At 47.6% G+C, this 15,337-nt stretch overlaps 1 protein-coding gene across 6 annotated transcripts in view; it reads right to left on the bottom strand.

Moving 5' to 3' along the window:
• SENP7 (SUMO specific peptidase 7) overlaps nt 1-15,337 on the bottom strand; it is a 183,985-nt gene that overhangs the window by 47,659 nt on the left and 120,989 nt on the right. For all 6 annotated transcript variants that reach the window (XM_063953579.1, XM_063953582.1, XM_063953581.1 and 3 more), the window contains one exon: nt 13,529-13,569. In XM_063953579.1, the coding sequence (XP_063809649.1) occupies nt 13,529-13,569 (41 nt within the window). The remainder of the gene's footprint in view (nt 1-13,528; nt 13,570-15,337) is intronic.

Raw genomic sequence — 15,337 nt, forward strand, 5'->3', positions numbered from 1 at the left:
AAAGTCTGGACTTCAGGAACTGAAGCCAATTCTTTCTGGAAGAAAATCGACAGGGCCGAAATTTGAACCTTAATGGACCCTAATTTGAGGCCCATAGATAATCCTGTTTGCAGGAAATGTAGGAATCGACCCAGTTGAAATTCCTCTGTCGGGGCCTTCCTGGCCTCACACCATGCAACATATTTTCTCCAAATGCGGTGATAATGTTGTGCAGTCACCTCCTTCCTGGCTTTGACCAGGGTAGGGATGACCTCTTCCGGAATGCCTTTTTCCCTTAGGATCCGGCGTTCAACCGCCATGCCGTCAAACGCAGCCGCGGTAAGTCTTGGAATAGACACGGTCCCTGCTGAAGCAGATCCCTTCTTAGAGGTAGAGGCCACGGATCTTCCGTGAGCATCTCCTGAAGTTCCGGGTACCAGTCCGGAGCCACTAGTATCGTTCTTACTCCCCTTTGCCGTATAATTCTCAGTACCTTGGGTATGAGAGGCAGAGGAGGGAACACATACACTGACTGGTACACCTATGGTGTTACCAGAGCGTCCACAGCTATTGCCTGAGGGTCTCTTGACCTGGCGCAATACCTGTCCAGTTTTTTGTTGAGGCGGGACGCCATCATGTCCACCCTTGGTCTTTCCCAATGGACTACAATCATGTGGAAGACTTCTGGATGAAGTCCCCACTCTCCCGGGTGAAGATCGTGTCTGCTGAGGAAGTCTGCTTCCCAGTTGTCCACTCCCGGGATGAACACTGCTGACAGTGCTATCACATGATTTTCCGCCCAGCGAAGAATCCTTGCAGCTTCTGCCATTGCCCTCCTGCTTCTTGTGCCGCCCTGTCTGTTTACGTGGGCGACTGCCGTGATGTTGTCCGACTGGATCAACACCGGCTGACCCTGAAGCAGAGGTTTTGCCAGGCTTAGAGCATTGTAGATTGCTCTTAGTTCCAGTATATTTATGTGAAGAGACGTTTCCAGGCTTGACCACACGCCCTGGAAGTTTCTTCCTTGTGTGACCGCTCCCCAGCCTCTCAGGCTGGCATCCGTGGTCACTAGGACCCAGTTCTGTATGCCGAATCTGCGGCCCTCTAACAGATGAGCACTCTGCAACCACCATAGCAGAGAGACCCTTGTCCTTGTCGACAATTTTATCCGCTGATGCATCTGCAGATGCGATCCGGACCATTTGTCTAGCAGATCCCACTGAAAAATTTGTGGATGGAATCTGCCGAATGGAATCGCTTCGTAAGAAGCCACCATTTTTCCCAGGACTCTTGTGCATTGATGCACACTTGAGTTAGTGCTACTCCGACCTCCAGCTGTTCTCTGGATCTTGCCCTTATCAGGAGATCGTCCAAGTAAGGGATAATTAATACGCCTTCTCTTCGAAGAAGGATCATCATTTTGGCCATTACCTTGGTAAAGACCCTGGGTGCCGTGGACAATCCAAACGGCAGCGTCTGAAACTGATAATGACAGTTTTGTACCACGAACCTGAGGTACCCTTGGTGTGAAGGGCAAATTGGGACATGAAGGTAAGCATCCTTGATGTCCAAGGACACCATAAAATCCCCTTCTTCCAGATTCGCTATCACTGCTCTGAGTGACTCCATCTTGAACTTGAATTTTTGTATGTACAGGTTCAGAGATTTCATATTTAGAATAGGTCTTACCGAGCCGTCCGGCTTCGGTACCACAAATAGGGTGGAGTAATACCCCTTTCCCTGTTGTAGAAGGGGTACCTTGATTATCACCTGCTGAGAATACAGCTTGTGAATGGCTTCCAATACCGTCGCCCTGTCTGAGGGAGACGTTGGCAAAGCAGATTTTAGGAACCGGCGAGGGGAAAACTTCTCGAATTCCAACCTGTAACCCTGAGATACTACCTGCAGGATCCAGGGGTCCACCTGCGAGTGAGCCCACTGTGCGCTGAAATTCTTGAGGCGACCCCCCACCGCCCCTGAGTCCGCTTGTAAGGTCCCAGCGTCATGCTGAGGCCTTTGCAGAAGCCGGGGAGGACTTCTGCTCCTGGGAAGGGGCTGCTTGCTGCAGTCTCTTACCCTTTCCTTTGCCTCGGGGCAAATATGAATGTCCTTTTGCTCGCTTGTTCTTATAGGAACGAAAGGACTGCGGCTGAAAAGACTGCGTCTTTTTCTGCTGGGAGGGGACTTGAGGTAAAAAGGTGGACTTCCCGGCTGTTGCCGTGGCTACCAAATCCGATAGACCGACCCCAAATAATTCCTCCTCCGCATCGCCTGACCACTGTCGTGTCCATAGACTTCTTCTGGCAGATATGGACATCGCGAGGGGCGTGGCTTGGATCGGAATGGAGTAGCAGTGTGCAACTCTAGCTCTCCATAATAATCCTGCTAAAACATCCTTTTTCCCCTAACCCGTGACTCCTGGGACCTACCTGCGGGCATAGGAAGGTGTGCTGCCCCTGCTGTCATCCGCGCTGGCCGGGAGCGTGAAGCGGCTCCTTGTGTCAGACCCCTCCAGTGTGCTGGACCGGCTCCCTGCCTCTCTGCGTGCCGGAGCTGGAGAGAAGACGCGTGGGACACGCGACAGCGCTCCTGACGGCGGCCCTGCAGTGATCCCCCAGCTGGGGATCGGAGACTGAGGAGTTCCTGACTGACGGCCGGGAGTAGCGGTGACTACCAGAGGACCCGGCGGGCGGGTGAGTGCAGGGAGGAAAGCCCGCGAAGCCGCCATCCTCTTTTCTTTTCTCTAGTCTGCACATGTGAAACTGGTCTCTCAGCGCCATCTGGTGGTGCAATACAGTAAATTGAGCTGTGGCTGGAGCTTCCTCTATATCTCCCTCCTGGGCTTAATAAATAACCAAAAGTGTGGTGCCCCAATAAAACAGAAGAGAAAAGAAAGGAAAAAGAAAATATATATAAAATACAAAATTATTGCTCCCCCTACATCCACTGAGGAGTTCCTGATTATACAGAAGAAGAAGGGGAATAGAGAGCAATAATAAGGAAGGAAACAGCACAGTCCTTATATGCTCCCTGCAAACCTGCAATAACCACATAGTTTTGCTCTTGTGCTGAATCAGCTAGTCTCATATTCTCTGCATACAACCTATTTTGTGGTGTGCTCATAGGCCTGCTCTACTTTGCTACATTATTATTTATCATATCTGCCCGATCCGAGCGGCTCCAGCACCTGTGCTGACCTGATACTGCTCAGAGACTTTTTTGCTGTAATATCCTTGGAGTCCTGACTTCGCGTCCAGTGCTGCAATGGTGAAAGGAGGTCAGAGCGCGGCGAGCGCCGCTGCAAAACTGGAGAAATTCGCTAGGTCGCAACAGGCAACTCATTCGGCAAAGCAGGGTGACACTGACCCATCCCCGCCTGCGGCTGAGGTCGCTGCCCCTGACCCCACTGAGCAGGTTCAGTCTACCCAGCAAATACTACAGGCCATTTTTGCGTCTGAGCAAAGGGTCACAGACAGGATTGGGCAAGTCCAGGCGGACGTCTCTCTCTTAAGACAGGATCTACAAAAAATCCGGGAAAGAGTGAGTGAAACTGAGCATCGGATATCAGATCTGGAAGACACTACATCACCCTTACAATTGAAAGTGGCCGACCTATCTACCCAGGTGATATCTATGCAGAGTAAAATGTCCGATATCGAGGGGAGACTACGGCGCAACAACGTTCGGTTTGTTGGGCTCCCTGAGAGGGCAGAGGGCACCTCCCCGGAATCCTTTCTGGAAAATTGGCTTATTAAATTATTTGGCAAAGAAGCATTTACCTCTCAATTCGCGGTGGAACGAGCGCACAGGCTCCCGCCTAGACCGCCATCACCCGGGGCTCCGGCTAGAACATTTATTGCTCGTTTCCTACATTTTAAGGACCGTGACGCTATACTCCGCATGGCCCGGACACAGGGCCCTATCCAACTAGATGGACATAATATATCCGTTTTCCCTGACTTTGCCCTGGAGGTGCAAAAGAGTAGATCACAGTTTCTGCATGTTAAGCGTCAACTCCGTGACCGCAATATACAATACTCTATGCTGTTCCCGGCCAAACTGAGGGTGGTGTCTGATAACACCACTCATTTCTTCTCCAATCCTCAAGATGCTGCTGCATGGTTGGAACGACAGCCTCGTCCTCCTCGTTGATGTAATATCATACATTTGTTGATCTGTTACTTTCTTATTGCAGGCTAAGACTAACTGTTCCAAATCACGATACGCTAGTCATGCTGTGGATATATATGCAAAGTACTAGGGGGGCAATGTTGAGCAGCCTAATGTTGATATTAATCTCAGTCTCGTTTTTATATGTTGGGGTACGCTGCTAGATATGTTTTTCTTTTCTTTTTCTTCCTTCTTTTTTTTATTTTTCCAGGGTTAGGGTAATACTTCTACTGGTATTCTGAGGAGAGTTTATGCCGAAGATAGTGTAGGGGCATTTCTTTGGGATCTTAGTTAGGCCCCTATCCCTTAGATTAGTTACTTTGGTGGGAGTTATGGGATCCAGGTATACCTTATGTTCGCAAGGTGATACAGGGTGGGTGTGGGGGGGGTTAGTTTGTTTTTTTTCATGCCATCAATTTTTGACTATGTGTGTGTTCTGCTACACTGCGTTATTAGGTGATACAGGGTGGGTGCGGGGGGGGTTAGTTTATTTTTTTCCAAGCCATCACTTTTTAGCTCTGTGCGTATTTTGCAAAGACGTGTATTCTCTGCATTATGTTGCTTTGTGCTCATGTGCCTCCAGGAACGTAGGGGGACTGGTTATTCCTGTCCCTATGTACTGTTGGCTCAACGTTGATATGCTGCGATGCCAGGCTCTGCTATATGTCTCTTTAACCTATCCTGTTATCCCTCTCCGGTATGATTTCTATGTCTACTGTTTCTGAAGGGCTCCGTCTGCTCAGCTGGAACGTTCGGGGATTGAATGAAAAAATCAAAAGATCGTTAGTCCTGACTCAGGTTAAAAAATATCAGGCAGACATAATTTGTCTTTCTGAAACACATTTGCATGGAGGTAGAGTGTTGGCGCTTAGAAAACCATGGGTCAGTCACGTGTATCATTCCACCTTCTCTAGCAATGCAAGAGGCGTTTCTGTAATGATTAAAAAGTCCGTACAATTTCATATGGATGAATGTGAAACTGACCAATATGGCAGGTACGTCTTCCTACGAGCCCATATTAACAGCCGACTGTTTAATATATTAGCAGTATATGTCCCCCCGCCATATAACAATGAGGTCCTCCGGCACGCTGCCCGTTTTCTGGCCCGGTCCCCTGCCACCCCTGTGATATGTCTGGGAGATTTTAACAATGTCATGGATGGTGGTATGGACAGGTGGAGGGAGTCGGTTGCATCTTCCCCTCCCATGGCGTCCCCTACCTCATTCGCAAGACTGGTGGGGGAGATGGGGCTGGTGGATATATGGAGATGTCGAAATCCCGCGGCCACTCAGTTCTCCTGTCAATCCGCTACCCATCACGCTTTTTCTCGTATTGATTTGGTGTTGGTCTCCCATGGTTTGTCCCCGGACGTACTGGCGGTGGATTATCTCCCTAGGGGCATATCGGATCATTCTCCTGTTTTGGTCACAGTTAATATAGGTTGGGAGCAGGGAGCAAAAATGTGGAAGCTTAATCCCTTTTGGTTGACTCTGCTGGGGAAGGGTGAGGATCTGGTGGCCGCCTGGGAAGGGTTCCAGGAAGATAATTCACTATACAATGTTCTGACAATGAAGCATGATGCTTTTAAGGCGTTTCTGCGGGGCTCCTTTATAAAGCGGATCTCTGAAGTTAAAGCGTTCAGTAAAAGGGAGGAGATGCGGTTGGAATATTTGTGCCAGCAGTTGGAATCTCAATATCTTAATACCCATTTGCGGTCTGATGAATTGTTGTGGAAGAACGCGCAGAATGAGTGGTCGGATTGTTTATTTGAGAAATCCAGACGTAGACTCCTTTTTGCGGGACATGAGCAGTATTTTCGGGCTGAGATGAATGGTAGCTATTTGGCATTTTTGGCCCGATCTGACTCCCCTAGAACAGTAATTCAGTGTGTGAAAGACTCTGCTGGCCAAATGTGTTACTCTGGATCAAAGGTGGCGGAGACTTTCCGTAGTTACTATACCTCGCTCTATGCATCCCGAGCCGATTACTCTGATGATCAGCTGGGGGATTTTTTGGCTCAGCTGACCTTGCCATGCTTGTCCCGGGAGGACTCTGGGGCTCTGGATGCGCCTATCACGGTGGAGGAGGTGGAGGCCGCGATCCTGTCTCTCCCGGCGTCTAAGGCACCGGGATCGGATGGACTCCCGGGCGAGGTCTATAAAAAATACATTACTTTCTTTGCCCCCTATCTCCTACAACTGTTTGAACTACTCTTAAAGGGTGGGGCCCTCCCGCGTTCTATGGCCGAGGCCAATATAATTGTCCTGCTGAAACCAGGGAAAGACCCCCTGCTCCCCGAGTCCTATCGACCCATTTCCCTCCTCAACACTGATGTAAAAATATTAGCAAAAATCTTGGCATCTCGATTGAATTCGGTAATTACAACGATAATTCATCCAGACCAGACGGGCTTTATGCCGGGTAAGTCCACGGCCCAAAATTTACGTAGATTGTTCTGCCATCTCCAGAGAAATGATGTGGGGGGATCGGACGCGGTGGTGGTGTCCCTTGATGCGGCCAAAGCGTTCGACTCCGTAGAGTGGAGGTACCTATGGGGGGTGCTGGAGAAATTTGCCTTTGGTCCTCGTTTTATTGGCTTTATCCAATTATTGTATTCCTTGCCCGTGGCTCGTGTGACGGCCAATGGTTTCACGTCTGAGCTTTTTGCACTGGAGAGGGGCACTCGACAGGGCTGCCCCCTGTCTCCTGCACCGTTTGCGATGGCCGTGGAGCCGTTGGCCGCCCTGCTGCGAGGTAATGGCGGGGTCAGGGGAGTTGAGATTGGGGGTCATGTGGATGTGGTGGCGCTATACGCGGATGACATGCTACTTTTCCTGCAGGACTCTGATGACTCCCTACGTACAGCATTACATGTAGTGGAGAATTTTGGTATCTTTTCCGGTCTGCTAATTAACTGGGACAAATCCCACATTTTTCCTATCTCTGGCCTTCTTCCCGAAAACACACAGGGGGCGTATCCTTTGCAATGGACACTGCGATTTAAATATCTAGGCATCTGGATTACTCCTATGGCGAGTAGCTATATGGCCCAAAATATTGACCCCATACTAGCGACATTTAAAGAAAAGGCACATAGCTGGAAAAAATTACCGCTGTCTGTCCTGGGTAGGGTCAATTTATTTAAAATGGTGATGCAGCCAAAGTTTCTCTATGCTCTGCAGAATTCCCCGGTCTACCTTCCCAAGAAAATCTTTACTGTTATTGAGGGAGTTATATCCTCATTTATATGGAGTGGCAGGCAGGCGCGGGTATCTATAAGAACGATGTGCAGATCTCAGATGTCTGGCGGAGCAAGCCTCCCAGATCTCAGACTGTACTATGTGGCCACTCAGCTGGCCCATCTGAGTGAATGGACTGGGGGCTATCTGGGGGATACGATGAGGGGGTTTCTGGCTGAGTGGACGGAGTGCTCTCCTGCTTTCTCTCTCTCTCCTCTTCAACTTCTCCTTTCTGGTCTCTCAACGTCTGGCATGCCTCCCTTGCTGCGTCAAGCCTTGCTTATTTGGCGTTATGCGCACACTTTGTATGACTGGGAGGGACATGATACCTGTACTCCATTGTGGTTCAACAGTGCATACCCTGAGCTATATGAGATGTCGCTAGATAACATATGGATTGCTAGGGGAGTCGTGGCACTGGGTCAGCTATACCACGGTGGAGTGCTGAAGTCATTTCAGCAACTTAAGATCGAATTTGATGTGCCTAACACAGTTATGTTCCGATACTTTCGGCTTAGACATGCTATACAGACCCAATTCCCTCACGGCCCACCATCGATTGCTGACTCGCCTGTTAAAACGCTGCTTGCTTCAATGAGCCGGAGGGGGAAGGTGTCTACCATATATGCTGCTCTAAATAACAATAGCTACCCCGATCTATTAAACAATCTCCGTACTAAATGGGAGACTGACTTAGGGCAATTGTCCCAAGAGCAGTGGCTTCAGATTATGAGTTCACTTAAATACACTACTCCATGTATAAGGTATAAGCAGGTTTTTTTCTACATTCTACACAGGTCCTATCGCACTCCGATTGGTATGCAGAGGGCTGGTCTTAGGGAAGATTCTAATTGCCCCAGGTGTCAGGCAGCTGATGCCGGATTTTGGCACTTATTGTGGGACTGCCCTGAGATTTCCCTTTTCTGGCATAGAGTTTGGGGTGATGTAGTCATGACAGCACCGTCCCTTCCTACATTAGATCCTGGCATATGTTTATTTGGGCTAGATTTGGAGGAGACGCACTCTGTTTTGCTGTACAAATATGTCCTGTGTCTCACAACGCTAGCTAAGGTGGTTATTGCTAGGGTCTGGTTCTCTGCTGATACACCTAGGGTGGAGCACTGGAGGGCGTTGGTGAACGAGGTAATTCGCCATGAGAGACATATGTATAAAATACGGGGTTCCACCTCTCGGTTTACGGAGATGTGGGGCCGCTGGGGTGGCGCAGGGCTGGGCGAACAAGTATTAAGCACATGAGCGACATTGTAAAACTATGGATACTCCTCGTCATGGATATATATATGTAACTATATATGATAAGAAATAACACGCACACCAAAATGTGATTGGAAAAACCGGTTTATTGATGGCAACTGTTAAAGTTATAGTTAAATTTCAATGTTGATGTTTTGTTTTGTTTGTTTGTGACATAAAACTCAATAAAAACTACTTGATTTAAAAAAGATATGGACATCGCACTTACTCTTGATGCCAGAGTGCAGATATCCCTCTGTGCATCTCGCATATAAAGGAATGCGTCCTTTAATTGCTCTATAGTCAATAAAATACTGTCCCTATCCAGGGTATCAATATTTTCAGTCAGGGAATCCGACCAAGCCACCCCAGCACTGCACATCCAGGCTGAGGCGATTGCTGGTCGCAGTATTACACCAGTATGTGTGTATATACTTTTTAGAGTATTTTCCAGCCTCCTATCAGCTGGATCCTTGAGGGCGGCCGTATCAGGAGACGGTAACGCCACTTGTTTGGATAAACGTGTGAGCGCCTTGTCCACCCTAGGGGGTGTTTCCCAGCGCGCCCTAACCTCTGGCGGGAAAGGGTATAACGCCAATAACTTCTTTGAAATTAGCAGTTTTTTATCAGGGGTAACCCACGCTTCATCACACACGTCATTCAATTCCTCTGATTCAGGAAAAACTACAGGTAGTTTTTTCAGACCCCACATAATACCCCTTTTTGTGGTACTTGCAGTATCGGAGATATGCAAAGCCTCCTTCGTTGCCGTGATCATATAACGTGTGGCCCTACTGGAAAATACGTTCGTTTCTTCACCGTCGACACTAGATTCGGTGTCCGTGTCTGGGTCTGTGTCGACCGACTGAGGCAAAGGGCGTTTTACAGCCCCTGACGGTGTTTGAGACGCCTGTACAGGTACTAACTGGTTTGCCGGTCGTCTCATGTCGTCAACCGACTTTTGCAGCGTGCTGACATTATCACGTAATTCCATAAACAAAGCCATCCATTCCGGTGTCGACTCCCTAGGGGGTGACATCACCATTACCAGCAATTGCTCCGCCTCCACACCAACATCGTCCTCATACATGTCGACACACACGTACCGACACACAGCAGACACACAGGGAATGCTCTGATAGAAGACAGGACCCCACTAGCCCTTTGGGGAGACAGAGGGAGAGTTTGCCAGCACACACCAAAGCGCTATAATTATATAGGAACAACCTTATATAAGTGTTGTTTCCTTATAGCTGCTTAAATATATATAATATCGCCAAAAAATGCCCCCCCTCTCTGTTTTTTACCCTGTTTCTGTAGTGCAGTGCAGGGGAGAGCCTGGGAGCCTTCCTAGCAGCGGAGCTGTGTAGGAAAATGGCGCTGTGTGCTGAGGAGATAGGCCCCGCCCCCTATTCCGGCGGGCTCTTCTCCCGGTTTTTCTGAGACCTGGCAGGGGTGAAATACATCCATATAGCCTCATGGACTATATGTGATGTATTCTTTTTAGCCAGAAAGGTATTAACATTGCTGCCCAGGGCGGCGCCCCCCCCCAGCGCCCTGCACCCTCAGTGACCGCCGGTGTGAAGTGTGCCTGAGCGCAATGGCGCACAGCTGCAGTGCTGTGCGCTACCTCATGAAGACTGAAAAGCCTTCAGCCGCCGGTTTCTGGACCTCTTCTTACTTCGGCATCTGCAAGGGGGTCGGCGGCGCGGCTCCGGTGACCCATCCAGGCTGTACCTGTGATCGTCCCTCTGGAGCTAGTGTCCAGTAGCCTAAGAAGCAAATCCATCCTGCACGCAGGTGAGTTCACTTCTTCTCCCCTAGGTCCCTCGTTGCAGTGAGCCTGTTGCCAGCAGGACTCACTGAAAATAATAAAACTATCAAAACTTTTACTCTAAGCAGCTCTTTATGAGAGCCACCTAGATTGCACCCTGCTCGGACGGGCACAAAAACCTAACTGAGGCTTGGAGGAGGGTCATAGGGGGAGGAGCCAGTACACACCACCTAGTGGTCAAACTTTTAAATTTTGTGCCCTGTCTCCTGCGGAGCCGCTATTCCCCATGGTCCTGACGGAGTCCCCAGCATCCACTAGGACGTCAGAGAAATGTTTTTTAAAAAACCATCCACTCTCCTATCCGTGACATCATTTAATGATGTTGAAGGCAAAGGTAATGTAGATTTTCGCACTAATCGAATCACATGCGTATCTACTTTAGGAGCCACCTCCCTTTTTAAACAATCCCCAGCTGGAAGAGGTTAATTGGAATTCCATTTCTTAGGAATTCTAAATTTCTTATTGGGCGTAGCCCAAGCCTCTTCCATGATTTCCGTCAGCTGATCTGACACTGGAAACTCAGTCTTAACTGTTTTGGGACGTTTAAACACAGGTGCCTTGGTTTTTAACACAGGCTCTGCTGAATCCTCTAAGGAAAGAATGGCTTTCATTGGTTTAATTAACTCAGCTATATCCACTGAGCTGAGACCTTCCTGCTCCTCTTCGTATGCCGAAGCAGAGTTTATTGAGCTTTCGTTCTCTGATGAATCCTCATCTGAAACATGTGTAGCCTGTGAGAATGAAGATTTACTTACCACTGGCTTATCAGCCTGTTTCTTTTGAGAGGCTGCTGCTGGAAGTGATAAACCGCAGGTGGGAAGCTGGATGTAAGGGTTAATTGTGTAACCTATCCCTGGTACAGGAATTGGAGGAATTATCCATTCAGCTATACTGGATAATGTCTGTGCAAACATAGCCCAAGGTGGATCAACCTGCACCTGAATCTGCCTTGTATTTTTCAAGAGACCCTGGTGAAAACTAAAACAATTTGCACACAAACCATCCTGAACCAGATCCCGAGAGGTTAACACATCTTTGCAAGACAAACATGATATGAGTGTTGGTGTTGCTGTGAGTGCATCTTCCTCACCTTTGCCGCGCTTAGACATGATAAACAATTAACACTTCCACAGTGTACTACACAATTTGTGACTGTAATCACTAAGCTTTTTAAAGTGACCTACAATCCGACTCTACCCATGCACCAGCATTGAGGATCGGAATAGGAAAAAACTGCCAGAATATATAGTAAAGTTAGCAATCACACTAGCAGTCAGTCACATGTTATACATTAGTATTATAAGCAATATGAGCACATCGTCAACTACAACTACACTACAACACTACCGTATTCAGACGCATAGCGAAAGAATACTACTACAGTAATAGTATACAGACTCATATGCAATAGGCTCTTCTTTAACTATTCGTACTCAAAAAGGTAGAGACTTAATGCTGTATTACCCGTACTAAGTAGAGTGGGATACAGGGAGACTCACCTCGCTTCCAGGACCAATCAAAACATTAGCGAATTCTGAGTGGATCCAGATGCTACTAGTGTATACTCCCGCTACATGAACCTATAGTGAACACAGATGCACCCGTCACACAGCCGCCTATGCTGCGACTGGGTCCCCTTCGTGTCCAGCGTCTGAGACGGAAGCGGCAAACAGTTCATGGCAGGAGGAGACTCGAGAGGAAACTGGTCATGAACTGGGGGGAGGGGTGATCAGTGGAGCGTCTGACTCCCCACTGCTGACATCAACCCTAGGGATTGTGGCCTCATACTATTCCTGGAGCCTATGATCCCTAAGGCCTAGCGCTGGTGCACCCGAGGTGGCAGCTGCGTCAGCGACTGTTTGGTAGTCTCCTCTCAAAACAGTGCGGCTGTGTCCATATTCCTCTTCTAAGCGAAACCGATGCCTTACCTTCTTCCCGTGCTGCGGCCACAGCCTGGTAACGTCTGCTGTAACTGCTAGTATATCAGACACAGACACCCGCCAAAACAGCACTGTACTTGTGGGTAAGCGTTGTCGCGACCCGGCGGAGAGTTGTTGGATCGACTCTTTCTAAGGTACGTATAAGACGCTTTTTAGAAAGATCACTCAAGAAAAACTAGTAAGACTATAAAAATAAAATAAGAAAACTTAGGGCTGCTAAAAACCAGCAGCCCTCTGACCATGTTCCGTCTCCTGCCGCACCAAACAAAAAACTGATTTGCCTGAGCTAGGAGGCGGGGATATATGGACGGGCCCGTTGCATGCTGGTAGGCCGAAAAGCTTTGACTGATTGGTGCAAAACCGCTGTCGCTTCATCATATCCCAATGTTATCCTGTGGATAACCTGTAGATCATGCCGGAGAAATACAGAATAGTGCAATAATTATATACAGATTGAACTCGATGGACAATTCGTCTTTTTTCAACCTCACTAACTATGGTACTATTAATTTATTCAAACTGTAGAGGAAAGCCTATGAAAGTATTTGAAAGTCCCATACGAGTTGCAGTAAATCAGTGGGGACTCAATGAATTGCAGAATAAGGGCAAGTCCGTACAGGCCAGTAGACAGAGTGAAGAAAGGTAATTTAGCCGATTCCTAAAAGAGGCAGTTTAGGGCATTTGTGACATAGGAAACATTTAAATGTGACATTTAAATTATTGTGACTGCTGAATATAATGATCACTTAATAATTGATTAGCGCATTTTAACTTTACTACAAGATCCTCCATAGAACAATTTACTAGCCCATGGTGTTGTCCCATCTTATGTAAGAGAACATGTGAGCGCCAAACAAGATGTGACCTGCCGAATAAAATAGACCTTTTATGCACATAACCTATAGCTAAGAACAGGGTGGTTTACTAGTCCTCAATGCTATGGGAAAAACGTTCTGCATTTCTACATTTTCCGTTTTGTATATAAATTCACAGCAACACATTATCACATATTCCTTTACTCCTGGTTATAGCTGCTACATTTAGGGCTCTACAAGAATTTTCTGCATGTGCTCAGAAAAAAAGAACATACTACTAAAGAAAAGCTACTTACTGGATTCCTCTGACTGCTGCAGGATGGAGAGCTACTAGACCCTACAAATAAAAGCAGTATTATTAGTAGAAGGCAGCATCATGACACAGGTTGGTATAACTATAACAGCTTACAAGTGTGAAATTAATTTAAGTGTCATGAGAGGGATGCCTTAAGAAGAATAACATTGCCACAACACTGGATGAGATTATTGGGGATGACATTATTGTTTGTTTGGAGAATTCAAAAAATCTTTATCCACATCTTTTATTAAAATACACTGATAAGATGCTGTCGGACTTACAGGAGAGAGTTATGTGATACCCCTGATGCTAGATTGCAGGAAATTCAGCCATGCCGGTGGAAACATATGGTTGCTGGCTCTACTGGTCACTGTCCAAAATGTAATGTGTCTTATTTACGCGCATTTTGGTCTTGTTCAAAATAAAGTGTTGCTTTCTTTCATCAAGCGACCCCTTCATATTAATTTACCCTTACTTCCGATCCCTTGTTATTTGTGGACTTTGATGTGTGGAAAGAACATGCTGAAATAAGACATCTTAAACCGATGCTTATACTTATTGTTACATTGGTAAAAAAATTGTATTTTGATACCTACCGGTAAATCCTTTTCTCATAGTTCGTAGAGGATGCTGGGGACCACTTCATGATCATGGGGTAAAGACTTTTCCGCAGGAGCCATGGGCACTTTAAGACTTTTCAAAGGGTGTGAACTGGCTCCTCCCTCTATGCCCCTCCTCCAGACCTCAGTTATAGGAACTGTGCCCAGGGAGACGGGCATTTAGAGGAAAGGATTTACTTTAATACTAATGGTGAGATACATACCAGCTCACACCGCAACCATGCCGCACATGGCATTCAACATAACACGCCAACAGGCATGAACCAAGTACAGCAACATGCTGAAACTAATATTCCAATAAACCAAACTGCAGGTAAAGTACGCACTGGGACGGGTGCCCAGCATCCTCTACGGACTAGGAGAAAAGGATTTACCGGTAGGTATCAAAATCCTATTTTCTCATACGTCCTAGAGGATGCTGGGGTCCACTTCATGACCATGGGGTTTATACCAAAGCTCCAGTACAGGCAGGAGAGTGCGGATGACCCTACAGCACCGATTGACCGAACTTGAGGTCCTCATCGGCCAAGGTGTCAAACTCGTAGAACTTTGCAAATGTGTTTGACCCTGACCAAGTAGCTGCTTGGCAAAGTTGCAATGCCGAGACCCCCCGGGAAGCCACCCAGGATGAGCCCACCTTCCTAGTAGAATGGGCCTTCACCGACGTAGGCAACGGCAATCCAGCCGTAGAATGAGCATGCTGAATCGTTCCTCTGATCCAGCGCGCAAGAGTCTGCTTGGAAGCAGGACACCCAATTTTGCTGGGAGCATACAGGACAAAGAGAGCCTTGTTTTCCGTATCCTAGCTGTTCTAGCGACATAAATCTTCAAAGCCCTAACCACATCTAGAGACTTTGAGTCAGTGAACGTGTCAGTAACCACTGGCACCACAATAGGTTGGTTAATGTGGTAAGAATAAACCACCTTAGGAAGAAAATGTTGGCGAGTTCTCAACTCTGCCCTATATTCATGGAAGATCAGGTAAGGGGCTCTTGTGAGACAAGACCCCCAATTCAGACACCCGCCTTGCGGATGCCAAAGCCAAAAGCATCACCACTTTCCAAGTGAGAAATTTCAACTCGGTCTCCTGTAGAGGTTCAAACCAATCCGACTGAAGAAACTGCAACACCACATTAAGGTCCCATGGTGCCACTGGAGGCACAAATGGAGGCTGGATGTGCAGAACC

The sequence above is a fragment of the Pseudophryne corroboree genome, chromosome 2 (assembly GCF_028390025.1).
Source record: "Pseudophryne corroboree isolate aPseCor3 chromosome 2, aPseCor3.hap2, whole genome shotgun sequence".
Taxonomy (NCBI): Eukaryota; Metazoa; Chordata; class Amphibia; order Anura; family Myobatrachidae; genus Pseudophryne; species Pseudophryne corroboree.